The 20,000-nt window shown below is 43.4% G+C and overlaps 1 protein-coding gene across 1 annotated transcript in view; it reads right to left on the bottom strand.

The window, feature by feature from the left end:
* Brd4 (bromodomain containing 4) overlaps positions 1 to 20,000 on the bottom strand; it is an 82,399-nt gene that overhangs the window by 20,784 nt on the left and 41,615 nt on the right. Inside the window, 7 exon segments of the mRNA XM_021186439.3 lie at positions 2,368 to 2,496; positions 3,245 to 3,607; positions 3,972 to 4,061; positions 4,063 to 4,265; positions 6,184 to 6,319; positions 7,673 to 7,810; positions 11,238 to 11,556. Of these exon segments, the coding sequence (XP_021042098.1) occupies positions 2,368 to 2,496; positions 3,245 to 3,607; positions 3,972 to 4,061; positions 4,063 to 4,265; positions 6,184 to 6,319; positions 7,673 to 7,810; positions 11,238 to 11,522 (1,344 nt within the window). The 5' untranslated portion in view covers positions 11,523 to 11,556.

Raw genomic sequence — 20,000 nt, 5'->3', positions numbered from 1 at the left:
TGAAGAACTCATCTCTGTAGGCTGCTAAGTAGCAGATAGCTTGGTGATCATCATAATAAAAATGGTATGCTTGAACAGATTCACCCACTAAGAGGAGAAAGGTATACAAAAGAAAACGTTTAAACAAGACACCAAAATATAAAAGCAAACCCTTCCCCTTCAGAGTGGAGACTGTACAGAGGAAGTAGTGGCAAGGCGTCAGGGCAGGGAGAAAATTAGATTTGGGGGTGGGGGCACTAGACACAGTGGGTTTTCTTTCCCTTCTTTAATATGAACTCCTCAAGATAGTATTTTTCCTTGCTGGCAGGAAACTGAATTGAACTTTACAGGTTCTATAACAGGGACAAAAATGGCCAAACACTACCCTAGGTTCTAAGAAACTGTGAGCAAAAGGAGGGGGTCCTAAGACCAAAGTCTGAAAGCACACTGCCACTTGATGGTCCTGTTTAAAAACTGCAGTCAGCTGATAGTGTAGACTATCTTTAATTCCGGCATTCAGAATGTAGAGGTAGAACTAGCCAGAGATAGACAACAGTATAGTTCAAATACATTAACTAATAAATAAAATATATCTTAAAAAAATTGTAGCAAAATTTAAAAGCCTTAATTCCACATAAAGACTAGTGAAAGCAAACATAAATGGCGAAGGGGCTGCCAAACTGGAGAGGGAATGCTAAGAGACAAGTACAAGTCAGAAAAAACCAAAACTAAGGAAGATTTAAAAAAACAAACAAACAAACAAAACACGTGTGTGATGGCACACGCCTTTAATCCCAGCACTTGGGAGGCAGAGGCAGGTGGATTTCTGAGTTCGAGGCCAGCCTTGTCTACAGAGTGAGTTCCAGGACAGCCAGGGCTACACAGAGAAACCCTGTCTCGAAAAACAAAAACAAAACAAAACAAAAAAACACCCACCAAAAACAAAAAACCAACAATCACACACAAAAACCATCCAAACAAACAAAACCAAACAAATGGCACTAGATGTTCTTGCAGGAGATTCAGGTTCTGTCCCTAGCACCATTAAGGAAACTGGAAACTTACAACTCCAGTATAGAGATCTGCTACCATCTTTTTTTTTTTTTTGGTTTTTCGAGACAGGGTTTCTCTGTGTAGCCTGGGCTGTCCTGGAACTCACTCTGTAGACCAGGCTGGCCTTGAACTCAGAAATCCGCCTGCCTCTACCTCCCGAGTGCTGGGATTAAAGGCGTACACCACCACGCCCGGCGTGCTACCATCTTTTAAGACTCCATAAGCACCAGACATCTCACAGTCAAACCGCCCATACAAATAAGTGTAAAACAAACAAAATCAACCAACTAAGCGCAAATTCCCAATAGTTTGATCGTGCATTTGAATTTTAAGAGCCAGATCAACACTATCAGAGAACAGTCAATCCTACCAAGCTACCCTTGAATCTGACATGTTCTCTGAACTGAAGGAGAAAAGATGCTATCATGTGACACATTAGCAAAGCTAACAAAATAGTATGGAGGCAGGGAATCACCAAAGTTCTAATGACAAAGACCAACGGGTCACCAACAGCTCTGCAAATCTCTGCCCTGGAAACACCTAGAGACTGCTATGTAAGCAGACCCAGGAAGCCTGACCTACAGCTAACTTACCTGTGCTTCTTAGTAGCAGGTTGCTCAGCAGACCCCTGACCTGAGAACGGTAGCAACCCATGAACTAATGAAGAAATGGCTGGGGGTTAAAATCTTATGTTTCCTTTAAAGGCAGGTCTGGGCATTATAGAGATGGCTCAATGGTTAAGAGCACTTGCACCTTATAGATCTCTGTAAATTCTGGTATGTACTTTTCTTTAAAATAAAAGCTAGGCTGGTAAGATGGCTCAGGGAGTAAGAGCACCGACTGAGTTCAAATCGCAGTGACTATGTGGTGGCTCACAACCATCTCTAACGAGATCTGGCGCCCTCTGCTGGTGTGTCTAAAGACAGCTAGAGTGTACTTACATATAAAAATAAATAATAAGTAAGTCTTAAAAAAATAAAATAAGTCTCCTCCAGGTTGCTGAAGGGGCAGGGTGGGGAGTAGGGGATGGGGGGACACAAACAGGCAGAACCAGCCACTCACATTTAAGTTAATGATCCTAACTTAAAACGTATGTATGCATTAGTTAAGTTACATATGCTCAGAGGAGCTGAGCAGGGCTAGTTTAATGCCAGCCTGATCTATGTTAAGAGTTCCAGAACAGCTAGGCCTACATAAGAGAGACCCTGTTCAAAAACAAACAAACAAACAAACAACAAAAACAAAATTTCCTCCAAGCCTCACTGCATTATGATGAGTGAGGTGACAGAATAACTACCTGACAAGGCAAGATCCAGCCTGACCCTGGAGCCTCACCTGGAGTTTTCGAGCCATGGCTACCACTTCATGGTCAGGGGGGTTGTACTTGTAGCAGTTGGAGAACATCAATCGGACATCAGCACCAAATTCCTGGGCATCTCTGTACTCTCGGGACTCTAGTTTAGACTGCAAATACAAAGTAGGCCTTAGTTAGACATTTCTGTTCCTGCCTTGTGTGTGTGTGTGTATGTGTGTAATACATTATTGATGGGAAACAAGGTAGCCTCTTAGTGGCTCTCAGTTTAATCCAGACTAGAGTATGGATTATGGGGACAAAAAAGAACAGGCTATCACTCCGGTTCTCGGCATGAGACAGATACGGAGATATAGCTGCCAAGTCTTGGGGCTTAGAAATTATTTTAGAAGCAGGCTTACCCTACTGAGGTCAGTACAGCGTCTAAAGGGAAACTGAACACACAGAATCCCAGAAGGGATTATGCCAGAACTGATGAGAAAATAAGGCAAGTTCTGATCTTGCATGTGCTTGTACGGAAAAGAATCTCCTGTTTGAGCAATGTTATTCTACTTCCAGGAGGAAAATTATAAATGGTGATGATGTTGGTGGATAGTGCTGTGTCTTCTACAGATGAAACAGCAAAGCCTTTCTTTCCAATCACACTGAGCCCAGAGGACCCAGAGTCTCCTAGATCATCTGCCAGGTGCAAAGAAGTACAGGGGCATTGGAGAGCCTGAGTAAGCATCTCCCATCTCCTTACACCAAGGAAATGGGCAGAATCGTCACCTGAAACCAAGTATACTAGTCTACTGTTCACTTATTTCAACAATGAACCTGCAGGGGGCGCCCATAATGCTACTGGATTAGTCTAGGAGAAATCCTGTCTCTGACCATCATCCCAGGGACCTGGTAGCTAACCTTGATTGTGCTCATGTCCATGGGATGTTTAATGATGTCACAGTAGTCATGCAGACCCAGTGCCTCCACATCCACAGGCTTGTAGAAAGGCCAGGCATAGGCAGCATGTTTCTTGGCAAACATCTCCTTGAGGATGCCACTGCAGCACTTTAGCTGCTCAGAGATCTTGCTGCTCTTCTCTGGCCCTGGGTGTTGCTGTGAGTCTGGTACATCCTTCTTTGGAGGCTTCACAGGTCTGCTGCTCTCCCGCCGAGGACCCAGCTTGGCGGTCTTGGGCTCTGGGGCCAGTGAGGGTGGCTCATGAATGGGGTCGATGGTGGTGGGGGTGGTGGTATCTGCTTTCCTCTTCACCCCTTTCTTTGTCTGCCATGAGCACAGGCACAAAAGTCTCAATCAGAGGCTCTGGCTGGTACAGCTGCCCTTCAGGATCACCTCTGAAACCAAGCCCTGACCAGGATCCCAATACTCAGGACAGGCCCAAAGGTATAACTGCACTGAGACCCTGTCACACCACTGTTTTCCACAGCTGGACTAGAACCAGCCAGCAACAGGAGAAAAGCACAAAACCCAATAGAGTATTTACTCTCTTAGAGGCCACAGAACCTGCTGAAGAGGTTTACTGCTTACTACCTGGGCCTTGAACCACACAGCCCATAGAAGAAACAACTAAGAGAGCCTGCAAGTCCGTCTCTGGTGGCAGCAATCCACCAGGGCCCGGGATGCTCACCTTCACAGGCTGGGGGGTGGTCGCAATGATGGGCGGGTGACTCTGCACAGGCTGTGGAACTGGAGCAGGTGGGGGTGGTGGCTGGGGGGGGTACCGGTGAAGGAGTCTGAAGTGGCTGAGGGGGCACCATTGTCATGACAGGAGGCTGGGCAATGAGGTCTGGGGTGACAGCAGGAAAGGGGTGAGTTGTGGCCTGCACAGGTGGAGGAGGGTTCTGCTGAGGCGTCTGGGTCTGCGGAGAAGCTGATGCTTGAGTTGTGTTTGGTACCGTGGATACACCAGGCTTTGCTGTCCCTACCAATCATAAAAGATAGGAAATTTAAAAGATATGTTAGCACACCCTGACAAGACACCCATACATATGTGTGTACTACATTTGTTTAGTGTGAGGACCATCTGGAACACTTCAGGTATCACTGTGCACCAAACTTATGCCTGTGTCCCCAGGGTTGAGAGGGAAGTGGTAGCATTTCCTGAGGTGTCCTGGTGGCAACTCCTCACTCAGATACAGACTGAGATAAGAAGGGCAGCGCAGGCTAACAGAGTGGGAAACCTATACACTGTGTCAGCACCAGTGCTGCACATGGAATCAGAAACATGTTGCTGGGGGATCCAGGCAGCTGTCCTCACGTCCTTCAGAGTGCTTTTGGCAGGATCCGGCAGCAGTCAGCCTTGCAAGGTTTCTGAAAAGCTTGATGATTTCAACCCTCAGAGCCACTAGGGACTAGTGGACAATTGTAGCCATCTGTGACTACCCAGGTTGTTTCCCTGTAGCTGTATTGTAACTTCCAACACAAAGTAGTCACATGGCACACCAAATCAGAAATTAAAAACAAAGGGTTATAACTACAGCCCAAATGTGAGCAGGTGGACCAGGGACCGTATCCTGTACTATGATTTGCATGCAGATGGAATGACAGGAAGTCTTTAAAGCCTGCAATCTCAGCAGTGAGGAGGCCAAGGTGCAAGGATTAAGGTTTTAGGACCAGCTTGGGCTATGTCAATAAAAAATTCTACCTCAGGAAGGAAGGAGGGAGAGAGGTAGGCAGACAGGAAAGCAAAAGCATTATCTATCTGTAGGCTGTCCTAGAGTGCTTTCCAGGAATCATATGAGGAGGAAGGGGGAGGTTCTACTGAGTTTCCCAATTTTCTTTCTAGCCTGAGATTCCTGTACCTGCTGCAGTCAAATCATCAAAACTGTTAGTCCCAGAAAGTGAGGAGTAGGCTCTACATGTTATGGATAAGGAATGCGATTTAATCCATGTTCCTGCCAAAAGTTTTGAGTAGTAGTGAAGATCTGTAATAACAAGACTCAAGAGGCATGAAGGCTTTGAGTCTGAATTAACAAAGGGAAGGAGAGGGAAGGAAAAAGAAGGAAGGATGGGCAGAGGAGAGTGGAAGGGAGGGGGAGAGGAGAAGGGAGTGGGAACATACATGTGAATGACTGTCTTTCTTTGGTAATTCCAAAAGCTACTCTGGATTCAGCGGGCCCCTGTGCCTTTGCCACTTTAGAGCAAGGTGGGAGGCCAGGCTAAAAGCATGTCTTAAAAGAAGCAAATAACTAACAACCAGAAGCAACCTGAAAACTGTCACCCTTTTGCAGCTCAGAATTGTAAAGTTAACAGCAACTTTGCCAGATGGCTGCTTGAGTTTGTTAGCAGTAGTAAAGTTGGAAACTGGGAGGCAGGAAGAAGTTAGTAATTGGCTTTACATGAGTAAGCACCAGAGGCAAACATGACTGGCACAGTGCATTAAGGGAATTTAGATAGTAAACCTTAAAGATTGGGAAACTAGTTACAACGGCTTCTGTCAGAATAATTTCTTTATTCTAAAATGGAAAAGCAGGGTCAGGGGTATGAAGCTCAATGGTGAAATACTTGCTGGATTTGAGGTTTAGCACCATAAAATAAATAATAAAAAATAAAATTGAGAGAAAAGCAAGAAACATCTACAGCACCAAAGGTGAAGAATCAAATGTCAAAGCCATGCTTTCTTTTATACCGAAGTTATCAACTACTCAGGGCCCAGTGACTTTTGCCAAGGGGAAACTTCAGATCCGTGGGACTTCCTAGGAGCATAGATAATAAATATTAAAGTCCACTCTGTTCAAATAACAGCAGTGAAATATTTGCTGTCACCACCTAACTCCCTGTAATCCCTAGCACTCTGCTAAACTTGGAAAATAGGCAAAGATGAGGAGAAACACAACTACCTGTTTCTTTCCTCCCTCGTCCTCTTCCTTTTGCCTGGACTATCATGATCTCAGTTTCTTCTGTAGGCAGTTCATTGATTTTTTGCAAGAAGAGCTTCTCCAGAGCTTCTGCCATTAAGACGATGTCATCTCCAGGCTGGATGAGGAAACAGGTGGGGTAGAGCTGGAAGGCCTTTTCTTCCCATCTCTGTGGATGGGACACCAAGGCCACCCCCATGCTCCAATACATGGAGCATTGTACCCAGGCTCCTTTCATGATATGGACTCCAGGGGGCTACAATCTTTATGCTACCAGGTATTCCTAAACAAGATCTGGACTCCAGGGGCCATAATGGTTATGCTATTTGGTATTCCTAAGAAGACCTATCCACCTGAATCTCCTTTCAGTTTTAAGCTCCAAGAAACCATCCTTGTGCCTTATGTACCTACCAGCTTAATTTCCTAACGGGAGGCCCTCCTTTACTTTGGGATTTCTTCAGATACAACTCAAATGAATTCACTAGAACTACTCAAATTACACAGCATTTTTTCTGGTGATGAATACTTTTTAGGGTTCCAACAGTGCTCCCTAATGTACCCCAATGGCAGCTCAGTGAGGTTTGAACAAAGCCCTTATCACATTGCCTTATGAATCCCCACTCTGTCACCATGTCCAGAACATGCTGTCCCCGTTCAGCTCTAAACTGAGGGCCTAGTCTGTACATTTTAATTTCCACCTAAGTGGTGAGAACTAAGGCTTTACAAAACACAGTAAACTTCAAGAAACTCACCTACCCATCTCTTCTGGGCAATTTTACCCACTACACGAGCAGAGGTCAAAAGCTGAGTTCTGTATAGTGTCTCCCTCCAGAGTCGTTCTATTTGAAAGGGTTGGTTTTAATCACATCTGTGGTCTGAACTGTAAACAAATGATCTGGCTTCATGGCACAGCCGAGCCGAAAGGTTTGGCTACGGGGTTAGGAAGTGGCCCGTGGGTCTATATGTAAGACCAGGAGGACACTGGATTTTATGGCCATGTCCACAGTTCCAGGAGACTGTGACCCACAGAACAGCTGGGGTCTGCAGCTAGCCCCACTGTACCCTCTCACATCAAGGTTTGTGCCTGAGCACACCTCTGCAAAACTCTAAGTTGTGCAGCCTCTTTTACCTGAAAATTTACACCATCCCAAAGGACCACTTGGTGCTATCTGTCCTCATATGTTCTCTACTAGACATGCTCAAGAACTAAAATAAAAAACCCCAAGGGTACTCGAGGCAGATGCTTTAGGCTAACAAGGATAACAATGCCCTCCTCCCCACAAAAGAAACACCCAATCCTATGCACAATTATAGGTCCCGTTATCCTACTTCTGGGAGTCTCTTGCTATCATACGTCCACAGCCCAGCTATCCCAGCAACCCTGTCCTTAAGGCTCCTTAGAAGTATCCCTATTTTTACTCCCCCTCCTTCCCAAGCAGGGAAACTGGACCTCTGCACCCCAACATCTCACCTTGTTATAGATGTAACAATTTGTAAACATAGTGTTGAAGTCCTGGATACATTCCTGAGCATTCCAGTAATAGTTGTTTTCCAAGCGCTTCTTTATTGTTCCCATATCCATGGGTGTTTTAATAATCTTATAGTAATCCTGAGGAGCAGAGAAATCAAAGGCCAGTGTTACTTAACTCCACAGCCAAAGACCTTCCCGTGGTGTCAGTGAGGAACTGACTGTAAAGTAAGTAAAGAAAGGACAGATCCCTAAGTGCTAGATGGAAATTCACATGCTAACAGGTTGTATTTACAAGGGGGAAAATAAATATTTTCTTTTTACATAAAACAAAAAAGATAATTTAGTGTATGCACAATGTATTTTGATCAAAATCTGCCCTCATCCCCCAATCCCCTCATCTAGGCCTCCTTACTGAGTCAAATTGGTGGTGCCTGTATGCGCATGGGTGAGACGGTTAGGAGCATCAGCAGCTTCCCAGTAGACACACCCCCAAACAACACTGACTCCCCTTTTCTCAGCAGCCAGTTATCACTATCTCCTCAGGTAGGGGTGGAGCCTTGTAAGCTCCCCTTCTCTTTGGGGGCGTTAAAACATCCCTTCCTCCTAAGTATCAGGGAAGGCACACAACGTATAAGAAAGCAGTTCTTGCGGATAGAGGGACAGAGGAGAGCATGAAGATATGTTCCAAAATTAAAGTGGGCAACGAGGTTTTAAGATGTGCTGACAGCCAGAAAGAAAGGGCCACTACTGTGTATGCAAGAGAAGGCCCATGCAGACGCCTTGCTCTGGTGAAGGCTGCATCTGTGCACCCAGGCCAAAGGGCAACTGAAAACCACACTCGAACTTATTTCTGCTGTCTCCTCCTCCCCTCCTAAGAGAGCTAAACACAAACGAAGGCCTATGGAAACCCAAATATTTTTATTCTGTGGACAAAATTCTCTGAGAACAGTGTTTCAAGTGGCTCAAAAACAGGACAACATTAACTGCTGAAGAGCAATGGGATAAAAGACTGTTGGGAGCTAAGGCAATGGGTTTAAGGTAGGACAAGAGGCCAAACTGCATGTGAAGACATAAGGCCCCAGAGAATGCAAAAGGGAGGCCTGGAAGGTGGCTTTCTAATAGTTCCTGAAAAAGTATAAGCTCTTATACCACTAGCTGATTAGCCCCCCCACCCCCTTTCAAATTAAGGGCTTTCGGATCACTCTTGTTCAGCAACCTTTCTTTGAAGACATCAGTGGAGATACACACCTTGCAATTCAAAAGTTAGGAGGGTATACAGCAAAAGGACCAGACCTGGGCAAGTCTGGTCCAAGGGCAGCCTAGGACCTGTCCCTTTATTTTTATTTTTTATTTTTTTCCTTGAGACAGGGTTTCTCTGTGTAGCCCTGGCTGTCCTGGAACTCACTTTGTAGACTAGGCTGGCCTCAAACTCAAGAAATCCGCCTGCCTCTGCCTCCCAAGTGCTGGGATTAAAGGCGTGCGCCACCACCAGGACTTTTATTTTTAAAAGGCTGCTAAATGTGATAAAATTAGAAGAAAGGTTGGATTCATATCATCCAAAAGAGGGAAATTCAGGCTCACCTTCAGGAGTTCCAGCCTCTGCACTTGACAGACATGCATCACCTACCATATACTTACTCACCAGCATATTCTAATAACCTCACTTGAATCCCTTAGGAATTCTAGTATGTTCCCGTGGCCTCACCTGAGTCCCCTAGTAATCTCCTGCATTGGTTGGTCTCTGCCCCTTAATGCCTCGGTGCCTCTGCACCTATTAAATCTTTTTTATAACAAACTATTCCTCTATTCTAGCCTGGACGTACTTTTCCCTCAAAGCCAAGTTTCTTGGTCTTCTAACAGCCAGCAGGATGATAGATAGTGTGTAACTCTCATCATTTTGACTTCATGTTCTCTGACGTACAAACCTGGGGACTACTGTTTGCTGGTGATTATTTGGTCTCTTCAGTAAGAGATCTCCTTGCCTCTCTTCTCATAAAAGTTTGGAAACCTGCCTTCCACTCCCAACTCCTTCTATCCTACTTGACCTAGAGTGCTACTGTCTACTGAGAATAGCTGCCATAGGCTCATATACAGAAATGTCTGGTCCCTAGTTAGCAGACTGTTTAGGAAGGATTAGAAAGTGTGGCCTTGTTAGAAAAAGTGTCACTAGAGGAGGGCTTTGAGGTTTCAAAAGTATATACACCAGGCCTGGGGAAGTTTCATTCTCTCTGCTGATCAGAATATAAACTCTTAGCTACTGTTCCAACGCCATACCTGCTTGCCAACAGACCCCCGTTATGATGTGCATGGACTAACCCAATACTCTGAAACTGTAAGCAAGTCCCCCAATTAAATACTTTATTTTATAAGTTGCCTTGGCCATAGTGTCTCTTCATAGCAAAAAGAAAAAAAAAAAAAGTTACCTTTTCCCCTGTAGAAGTAGATGCTATAGACTATTGCCATTCATCTCAAGCAGGCCTCCCAAGTGACCTGCAGGCCCCCACTGGCGGCTGCTTATATTGCTTATCTTAGTCAATGGTGGGCACTACCTCCCCCCACACACACCTTTTTCTATCAAGTTCACAACCTAGATGTCTTGTCTCTTCTTCTAAGACCAAAAGACATATATTTAGTGGTCAATAATTTTCAAGACAGGTCAGAGTGGGTTATCACAGTTTGAAGAACGTGAACACCTATTAGAAGCTAGGCCACCAACTAAGTACACATGAAAGAGTTCTAGCCCTCACAGACCAAACCTGGATAACAGCTACTACCACATAACACATTTGCCAAAAGGGCATGGAACTTAATACATACCACAGAGTAACTTAGAAACACAGCCTTGGCTTTTGAAGAGAACTATAAAAGCACTTGTTCTAACCATTCACTGAGGTTCAGATTGTAGAGCTGTCTGCTCGGGATATGTACAAATGGGACATTCCCCAAGAAAGAGAGAAGACGACCAAGTATATTGAAGGGGAGATCCCCAGGGGACAGTAGCAGTGCCCTTCAAACCCCAGAGCCTGTGTGCACTTGCTCCCTAGGAGATAGTCTTTCCAAGTTAGGGAGTGCTTTGGTGGTGCTTCAAGTGATTGCTGCTGCAGTAATCTCTGTACAGGCTGATCAACCACAGCTAAGGAAAAGGTTTGAAATACTAGTTGGGGTTCTGACATCAGCTCATCCTGTTTTAAACTTTTTCTATACAATATTACCTGGGGCACCAATTAACTAAGAAATAAGTTAATGTCTAAGCCAGTTAGCTTCTTCTTTCCTGTTTTTTGGTCCTGAAACTCACTCTGTAGACCAGGCTGGCCTCGAACTCAGAAATCCACCTGCCTCTGCCTCCCAAGTGCTGGGATTAAAGGTGTGTGCCACCACCGCCCGGCTCTTTCTTTCCTGTTTAATTTTCAAGTCTATAACAACAACATACTGAAAGGCCACTGTGGACACTGGTGATTAGAGTTCAATGACTCCAAACCCAACTTTACCCTTCTGCAGAATCTGCCTTTACTAGAAGAGACTGAAGGTAGTGGAAGCCAGAGGCCCTGTCCAGATGGCTACTCACAGGGAGGTTCAGCTTGACGGCATCCACGGGCTGCTGGAAAGGCCACGCAAACTGGTGTTTCCATAGTGTCTTGAGCACCACTCTGAGCAGATATTGCAGTTGGTTTGTCTGTCTCTTGGGCTTGTTAGGGTTGGAGGTCTCTGGAGGTGGAGGATTGGTGCTGGCTGCATTTGCTGGCTGGGGTTGGGCCTGGGCCTGCGTTGTAGACATTTGTGAGGTTTCTAGTCCATCCCCCATTACTGGCAGATTTCTCAATCTTGTCCCAGGGCCGCTCTCCGTAGACATGCTAGTGATCCCATCACATTCTTCACCAGGCACTCTAAACAGAAAGAAAAAAATCCCATCAAAGACCAGATAGCACATAAGCCAAACTAGAAATGAGTAACCCTGGCTGCAGATTCCAAAGATTGGGCTCCACTGGTATTAACTGGTCAGGATGGCTAGGAGAGTTACTATTCCACTCTCCAACTAAAAGAGCCCTAGTAATTATCTCTTCTAAGACTAGCCATCTATCTGGGCTTGGTGATGAGGGGCAGTAATCCCAGTTACTCTGGAGGCTGAGAAAGGTGGTTTTGTCAGGTTTAAGACCTATATGAACAGCTCAGTCAGATTGTGTTTCAAAATAAAATAAGAAGAGGACTGAGTGGATATATCTCAGTGGTAGAGTGCATGCCTAGTATATACAATCCCAGGACCACCATAAAAAGTGACCATCTAGTACAGAAGATAGGTATACCTGTCAATAACCGGGGCAGAGCACAAAGTAAGAGATGATCAGGAGCAAGCGAACCCACTGGAAACTACAGAGTCACAAGGGAGAAGGTATACTAAAGCTATGTTTCATAAACTTGCATGGCCCTTTTCCCTACAGACCTTTAGAGGATGGTGGTTGTGTGATGGGATAAGATAATGTAAGCTCTTGCTTATACAGCACAAAAATCAAATCAATACTTCTATTTAGGCCAGGGCTACACAAGAAAGAGCATTAAGATAAGGCCTATGCACGTTGCTTTTAAACAGCTTCACAGTTAATGTGAAGTTAATACAAACATTTTCAAGGTAAATATTCAAACAATACATGTTTACTACGAAAAGAAATCTCATGAAAAGGTATTGTACTCATTAAAAAAAAAATATTCATAGCTGGGCGTGGTGGCGCGCACACCTTTGATCCCAGCACTCAGGAGGCAGAGGCAGGCGGATTTCTGAGTTCGAGGCCAGCCTGGTCTACAAAGTGAGTTCCAGGGCAGCCAGGGCTACACGGAGAAACCCTGTCTCGAAAAACGAAACGAAAAGAAAAGAAAAGAAAAAGAAGAGAAAAGAAAAGACTAGACAAGACCTAAATAAATAAATAAATAAATTCATACTTGTCTATCCAATTATCCCATTGAAACAAACTAAGGTTTATAAATAAAGCATAGCTGAAGGAGTAGTAACCTTTCTCACTCTGGATCCCTAATTCAAAAAGAGTAAGTGGGATAAGGAAAGGCTTCATGGATATAAAACCTTGACCTGGTGTCTCTTTGACAAAGCACTAGAGATGGTGAAGGGGTACCAAGAGTTGGAACTAAATGTGCATCTACTTCATATAAATCTGATGGTGGTAATGATAAAGACGAGCCAGGCAGCCTGTGAAAAGCAACCCCCAAGAGAAGAGATAAATACTGCATTAATCTAGCTAGTATCATGGATTATGCTAGTTTCTTTCCTTTAAACTGGGAAGGCAGACAGACAGACAGATAGACAGGCAGGCAGGCAGGCAGGCAGAGTGCCTTCAATAGACCTCCAGTTTGGTTACCACAATCAGGTTTCACCTAGAAAGCTTAGGACGTGCCTGTAATCTCAAAACTTGAGAGGCTGAGGCAAGATCATAAGTTCAATGCCAACATGGAACATACATATACACCCTCCTGCTCCTTCTGATGCTATATGCTGACCATAGGTCAAGTGAGTAAGTGGTTGGCAAGGCAGGGGCAGGCAAGCTGTAGAGCAAAGAGACAGACAACCATGGGAAATGAATGCTCTGGGAATTAAAAAATCCACCCCCATTGCAGTGACCTCCCACCCTCAAACAGAAACAAAATAAAAATGTCAATTAATCAAGAGGAAAATGAACAAGAACGTCTTATCTGCCCCTGGAGCAAGGAAATGAGTCCTAGTGATTCTCCTTATCAGCATGGGGGTAACCTATTTAGTCCCTTGGTGAATTCTCCCTTTAATGTCATCCTTACTAGGCCTCAACTATCTATGCTCCACAATATCACTACTGCCAACCTTGTTACCTTCAGAACTTTTACTTGCTATCTCTGCTAAAAGCACACACACAGAGTAACAGAGACAGGTGCCAACCTCCTACCCAGCACCTGTGCACACATAACAACTTGAATCTTGAAGCAAGTCTTGAAGAAGCCATTCTCACTCTTTCACATTCTCATTCTTTTACTGTGGGGCTCAGTCTCACAGCTTTGAAAAAGCAGCACTCATATGGACAGTGTGGTACCTATCTGTGTCTCACTGGAACTACATGGCAGCCTGCGGCTTAGCAATTGACAAGATATTCTAAGTTGACTAAGCAACCCTTTAATCAATACCATTAAAATTTTTTCTTGAAAAAAAAAAAGGTGGGGAGGCTGCTGCTCCAGCCATGGACAGGAGAGAAGATACTATACTGATAACAAGGATGTACTCCATGGTGAGGTAAGCAGAGACAGGTCTCATCAGTACAGTGACAACGGAGGCACTGATCTAGGCAAGAGAGACAGCAGCATTTATGAGGAACAAACAGAATGGTGGCTAAGAATCTGACAGTTAAGGCAACTGTTAAAGCCAACTTAGGGGGTTAAAAAAAAAGTTACCCCCCTTCCACTTTCATTTCTGACCTGTTAGTAGCAAGGGCCAGAAGCCCCCATTTACTAAGATAAGAAATTAGAAAATGGTCAAGGGAAACTGTTAAAAAATTCCACATATTGTTTTCAACTTTAAATGCTCATGACCCCAGTGAACACCCTGATTCTAAATCTGTTCCAGAAGAAATCCTGTAATAACCTGTTTTGAGTTTATAGAAATAAAGGGAAAGATGAAGCAAGGATGGACAGTGTGGTGCTAATACCAAGGTGTCCCAAGGACATCATGCAAGTGAGAGGGTCACTGCAAACACTAGTAACACAAAGCAACTGGTCTTTTGTTAGGCTCTAGTATATTCCTTTCAGTGGTGCAGTAATTTCTAAAGCTTAACACCTTGTTGTTACTGTAATAAAAGGCAAATATCACAACAGGGGAAGTGTGTGGTGCCTCCAATGGTTCTCAATCTGAGAGGTTACACTTATTGTATAGTTTTGAGACAGATGGTCATTAAGAAGTAACTATATGGGCTTGTGAGATGGCTCAGTGGTTAAGTGCATGACTGCTCTTCCAGAGGTCCTGAGTTCAAATTCCGGCAACCACACGGTGGCTCACAACCATCTGTCATGGGATCTGATGCCCTCTTCTGGTGTGTCTGAAGACAGCTACGGTGTACTCATATAAGTAAAATAAATAAATCTTTAAAAAAAAAAAAGAAGTAACTATATAATAACATACAGATAATAGAGTAGTTCTCCTTCCCCCCCCCCCCCAAAAAAAAAAAAAAGCATTTTTCAACAGCAACAGCAACAGCTCTTGGGGCATTAGCAGTTTCACAAAACTAGTGAGTGCTTCCTTTGGCCTGAGTCCATGTGAAAAGGGTTTCCCCATTTTCACACACAGGAGTGTTTGTACTGGGTACGTATTTTTCGATGTGTGTAGGCAAGTGTATACATTTGCCTGCATGTGGAGATCCTTGGCTAACTTGAAAATTGCCATCAATTATGGTTCCATCTAACTTCTTTGAGACAAAAAAAAAACAAAAACAAAAACAAAAAAAAACCACCCACAAAACTCTCTCGCTCAAGCCTAGAGCTCACTCATTAGGCAAGTCTTGCTAGCCAACTTGCCCGTGTGGCCACTGTGCTCATCAGACATTCAGTTTCTGAAGATCTAAACTATAGTCCTTATGTCTGAGTGGCAAGTACTTAACCTGAGAATTAGTAGGAATATATATGTACTATCACAATAAACATACTTGCACATGTACACACGTATTCCCCAAAGTTCATCAACTTCTGATACAGTGTGCCATCTTCTCAAGGACATCCTTGATGCCACCTTGCTCCTTAACATTGCTGTAAGATTATTTTAGAAACAGCTGATGTATATATCCCAATGGGTACAATAGTTGTCCATTATGACCACTGCCAACAAGTTTAGTAGGTTGAGACCAGCCACATTTTATACCAGATCAGGTTCCAGCCTTAGTCCCCCTGGAGCCCAGTGACTCCTCAATTTCTGCTCTATTCCTTTAGACTTACATCTTTCTTGATATTACAACACATAGGCAGCAAAATGTCAGAGGTAAGGAACAGTTATGAGTGCTGGTTAGCTGGTTAAATGAATTACCCCTAGAGCCTAGAAAATGTCTTCACTTCTAGGGTTGATGATACTTTATGCTCTGCATTATAGACTTGACCTATATTAGCTTAATTAATCTTCACAGCAACCTCATAGGTCAGACAGTGGCATCATCATCTTCACCATGAAACCCATGACAACACAAGTTAACTAGAGATGGTGTGGAGTGGTGTGGACTTGGTATGTTCTGATCCAGAGTGGCCTCCTCAAGCCCAGGAGCAGTAACTATGAGCTTCTTCTTTTACCTTGGCTGACAGTACACTACTCCATCCTTCAACAGGCCTGCCCTCAGTACACATGGGCCTAAATGTCACATGGCTCATGTGCTAAGGCTCCAGCCAGATTTCTAGTAGTGCTATCTCCAAATATTTTCACTCCAAATAAATCAGAACTGAGACAATTTGTGGTAATTGGCCATCTGTTCTCAAGGAGACTTGGACATCATTATAGGCAAAATCTGAAGCACAATTCACATTTGAAGCTTGGGGTAAAAGAAGAGACCTGAACAAACATAGCTTAAACTTGTTTCCTTCTGGCCAATGTGGCTAGCCCAAGGCCCATAGGGAAAAATACATTCAAATTTACATATATCCTTAAGATATGGAAGACAGACAGAGAAACATAAAATAACCCTTTCTACAAGTGAAAGTACTTGAATAAAGCATTTAAGGCAGTGACACAATCTCCCCAGGAACAAAAAGAAAGAAGTAAGGGACACTGATAATTGGCAAAATAAATTGAGAAAAATGAAAAAGATTTGAATAAAACTACCAAAGTTCATACTGAGTGGAGTAACCCAGATCCAGAAAGACAAACGTCTTATCTTTTGTTTCACTGGAGGTTCCTAACTCCAAATCTTCAGATGTGAGTACATATACTGGAGTAACTGCAAAAACAGGAAAAAAAAGGGGATCCTTACCAGGGTAAGGGTTTGAGGAAACAGAGTGGTGAGAAACAAAGTATAAGTGATCTGATCAGGGTGTGCATACTGGGGACAGGGCAAACTTAGGGAGGGAAGGCAGAGAAAAATACAGGCAAGGATGACAACAGTAAAAATGTCTAAAAAAGTCATAAGGAATCAGGTTTTTTTTTTAAACCTATAAACATACATACATACTTTAAATGAAATTTTCTCATCCCTCCTAGAGACAAAGACTGCCTAACAAAAACTCCCAACACCGTGTAACTCTTTTGAGCTGTTCATTAGAGTTGTTTAAGAGACTCCCAAACATGCATGCATGTTATTGCTATGCCTAAAGGTAGAAGATAAATCCCTATTTCTGTCTTCAGATACAGGGCTCAGAGGCGGCTGAACTGGAACTGACTTGAACGACTCCTTTTTGAGAACTAGCTTTCCCTGGTCTAGAAGGCACCTTGTGAGCTTCCAAAGGAGGGAAGCAAGCAACAGTCCCATGCAGCTACAACTCTATGAACACAGGACTGACAGGCACAGCACACATATCTTGGTGACAATCAATAGCTCTATAATCGTGCTCAACAAGAGGGAGAGCATGCTTGGTATTAAGAGCCAACTACCCAGGGCTAGGTGAAGTCATAGATTAGGAGGAGAAGCTGACTAAAAGAGCCTAATCCCTCACTACATTCTAAACATTGTTTTATCCCTACCAATGAGTGCAGTCTTCAATCCTCATCAAGGAAACTTCTCTTTGCAACACAGACCATTTCAAAACTAAAAATACCAACCAACTGAAATGCAGACTTATGGAGCCCACTCCCAATGGGATATACCTACAAAACACTTCTTCTGTACTTAAAGCTCATGGAACATTGTGGAAGAGGTGGCAAAGAGATTCTAAGAGCTAGAGCACCAGGGAGCTTGCTGTTAGACTCTCCTGGTAATGTCAGAAGTGATACCTATAAAGTCTCACCAACATGACAGCCTAAACATGAGCTGAACTATAACAAAAGACAGGCTAATGGGGATGGGGGAGAGGAGGGCGTGAAGCCTCAAACCTACACAAAGAACTACAGGTAACTAAGAAATAATCTTCTCCAGGGAAAAGGGCACCAATTGGTCACCTTAAAAACATAAAAGTAAGCCGGGCGTGGTGGCCCACGCCTTTAATCCCAGCACTCGGGAGGCAGAGGCAGGCGGATTTCTGAGTTCGAGGCCAGCCTGGTCTACAGAGTGAGTTCCAGGACAGCCAAGGCTACACAGAGAAACCCTGTCTCGAAAAAAAACCAAAAAAAAAAAAAAAAAAAAAAAAAAACCCAAAAACATAAAAGTAACTTTACACATATTGAGTAGAATATATATGTGTGTATATTAAATATATGTATCTAAACAATCAATTTTTAAAAGGCCATTACTGTGAAAGAGAGCAAGGAGAGGTACATGGGAGGAACTAGAGGGAGAAAGACAAAGGAGAAATGATGTAATACAATATCAAAAAGGAAAGAAAAAATTAAACCTATATTCTGGCATTAAAATCTAGTTGCAGCACCTTCCCCTGTCCTAGGTCATCTCTTCTGAAATAGTGTTTGTTCTACAACATGAGTATGAGAGGGCCCATTCCTCTCCTAATTCTAGAGCAGTGGCTACTTCACATTTATGACGACAGCACTGCTTAATTGTGCAATCTGTGTCAATGGGGAAGCACAAATGGGATTACTTTTCTATCTGACTGGCTCTTGCAGCTGGTGAGAACAGCACTTATAACTTGAGCCAGACTGCACTGCCTGGAGCCAGGCCAGTGGCTTGTGTGCCAAGGTAGCTCTCTTAGAAGCCTTAATCCTTTATTGGATTAATCCTTTCTTGGTTTGTACATAACTCCCCACCCCTACCACACACACACACACACACAGAGTACAAGTTGGGCTCCATTGCACCTCAGACTCTGCAGTACTACATGCTCTATCTTCCCTAAAACCAGATGAGTGAAGGGAATCTGAACTAACACTCAAGTTCTGTCTTCCTCCCTGGAGGGAGCATGGGCCATCAAAGATCTTGTAGCCAGGAAGACCAGAAGCCAAGCTGGGTCTGCTTACAACCCCATCAACTAGAATTCCAGTGCTTTTCCTTCAGAAAGCAATAGGCAGGCCAGCAACACTGGGAATATGAGAAAGCAGAACTGTTTTCCTCTTCTCTGTAAAGGATGCCAGCAAATATACAGATAGTGTACATACAGGTTACATCATAACTGCTAAATCTGCCCAGAAAGATTAAGGAATTTAAAATGTTTAAGTAACATACAGTGAAAATCAAATCAAACCAAACACTGGTTGGTATGGACACAGTAAAGACTGCTGGGATAACTTTTCCTATAAAGGAGCACAAATAATCTCTCAAAATAATTCATTCTTCTGTTGTTACCACAGTGTGAAACAACCACATGCAAGAAAACAGGTAAGCCCAGCTATAGTTGAATAAAACTCCAATTATCCTGAGGGCCAGTTTTAGAGGTCCTGTTCCACAGATTTCTAGACTTTCAGAAGAGAAGGGAAAAGGAAAATATTGTATATTAAAATTTTGATTTTTCGAAGGGTTTCTCAATGTAGCCCTGGCTATCCTCAAACTCCCTCTGTAGACCTGGCTGACCTTGAATTCAGAGATCCACCTGCCCTGTCCTGAGTGTTGGAGTTAAAGCATGCAGTACCACTCCTAGCTAATAACACAGTTCATTTATATATATTTATTTATATATATATATATATATATATATATGTGTGTGTGTGTGTGTGTGTGTGTGTGTGTGTGTGTGTGTATGCTGAGATTAAAGGCAGTGTGAAGCTGAATTTTAGAACATGTTATATGGGTTAATATTTAATTTTATTTTTAGTTTAATTTTATTTTAATTTTAAAAATATTTATTTTATTTATGTATATGAATATTTTTGTCTGCATCTAGGTACGTGTATCACATGTGTACCTGGTACCTTCAAAGGCCCCAAAGAGGGCATCAGATCCTCTGAAACTAGAGCCATAAATGGCTGTGAATCCCAATGTGGGTGCTGGGAACTGAACCCTGACCAGCTTAGCCTCTTGCCCCTGGTTTCTAGGCACTCTTAAGTGGCTCCAAGAAAGGCAATCTCTCTCTTCTCCTTGCCTTACTTCTCATCATGAACTCCAACTATACAGGATAGAGAGGGAAGTTAACACAAAATTAATGTCAGACTTACAAAGACTATAGGTCTCAATTTACAAAGGTGGAAGTGACTAGTAATCCAGAGCCAGAAGATCGCTGTCAGTAACAGCTGATAGTGTCTAGAATGAAATGTTCACATTCAACACAAACACAAAAGGCCAGTCCTTCACAG

Source organism: Mus caroli, unplaced genomic scaffold (assembly GCF_978045245.1).
Source record: "Mus caroli unplaced genomic scaffold, Mus_caroli_1 scaffold_18, whole genome shotgun sequence".
Lineage (NCBI taxonomy): Eukaryota > Metazoa > Chordata > Mammalia > Rodentia > Muridae > Mus > Mus caroli.
The sequence above is the reverse complement of the archived record's forward strand: the minus strand, read 5'-3'. Positions and strand labels throughout refer to the sequence as shown.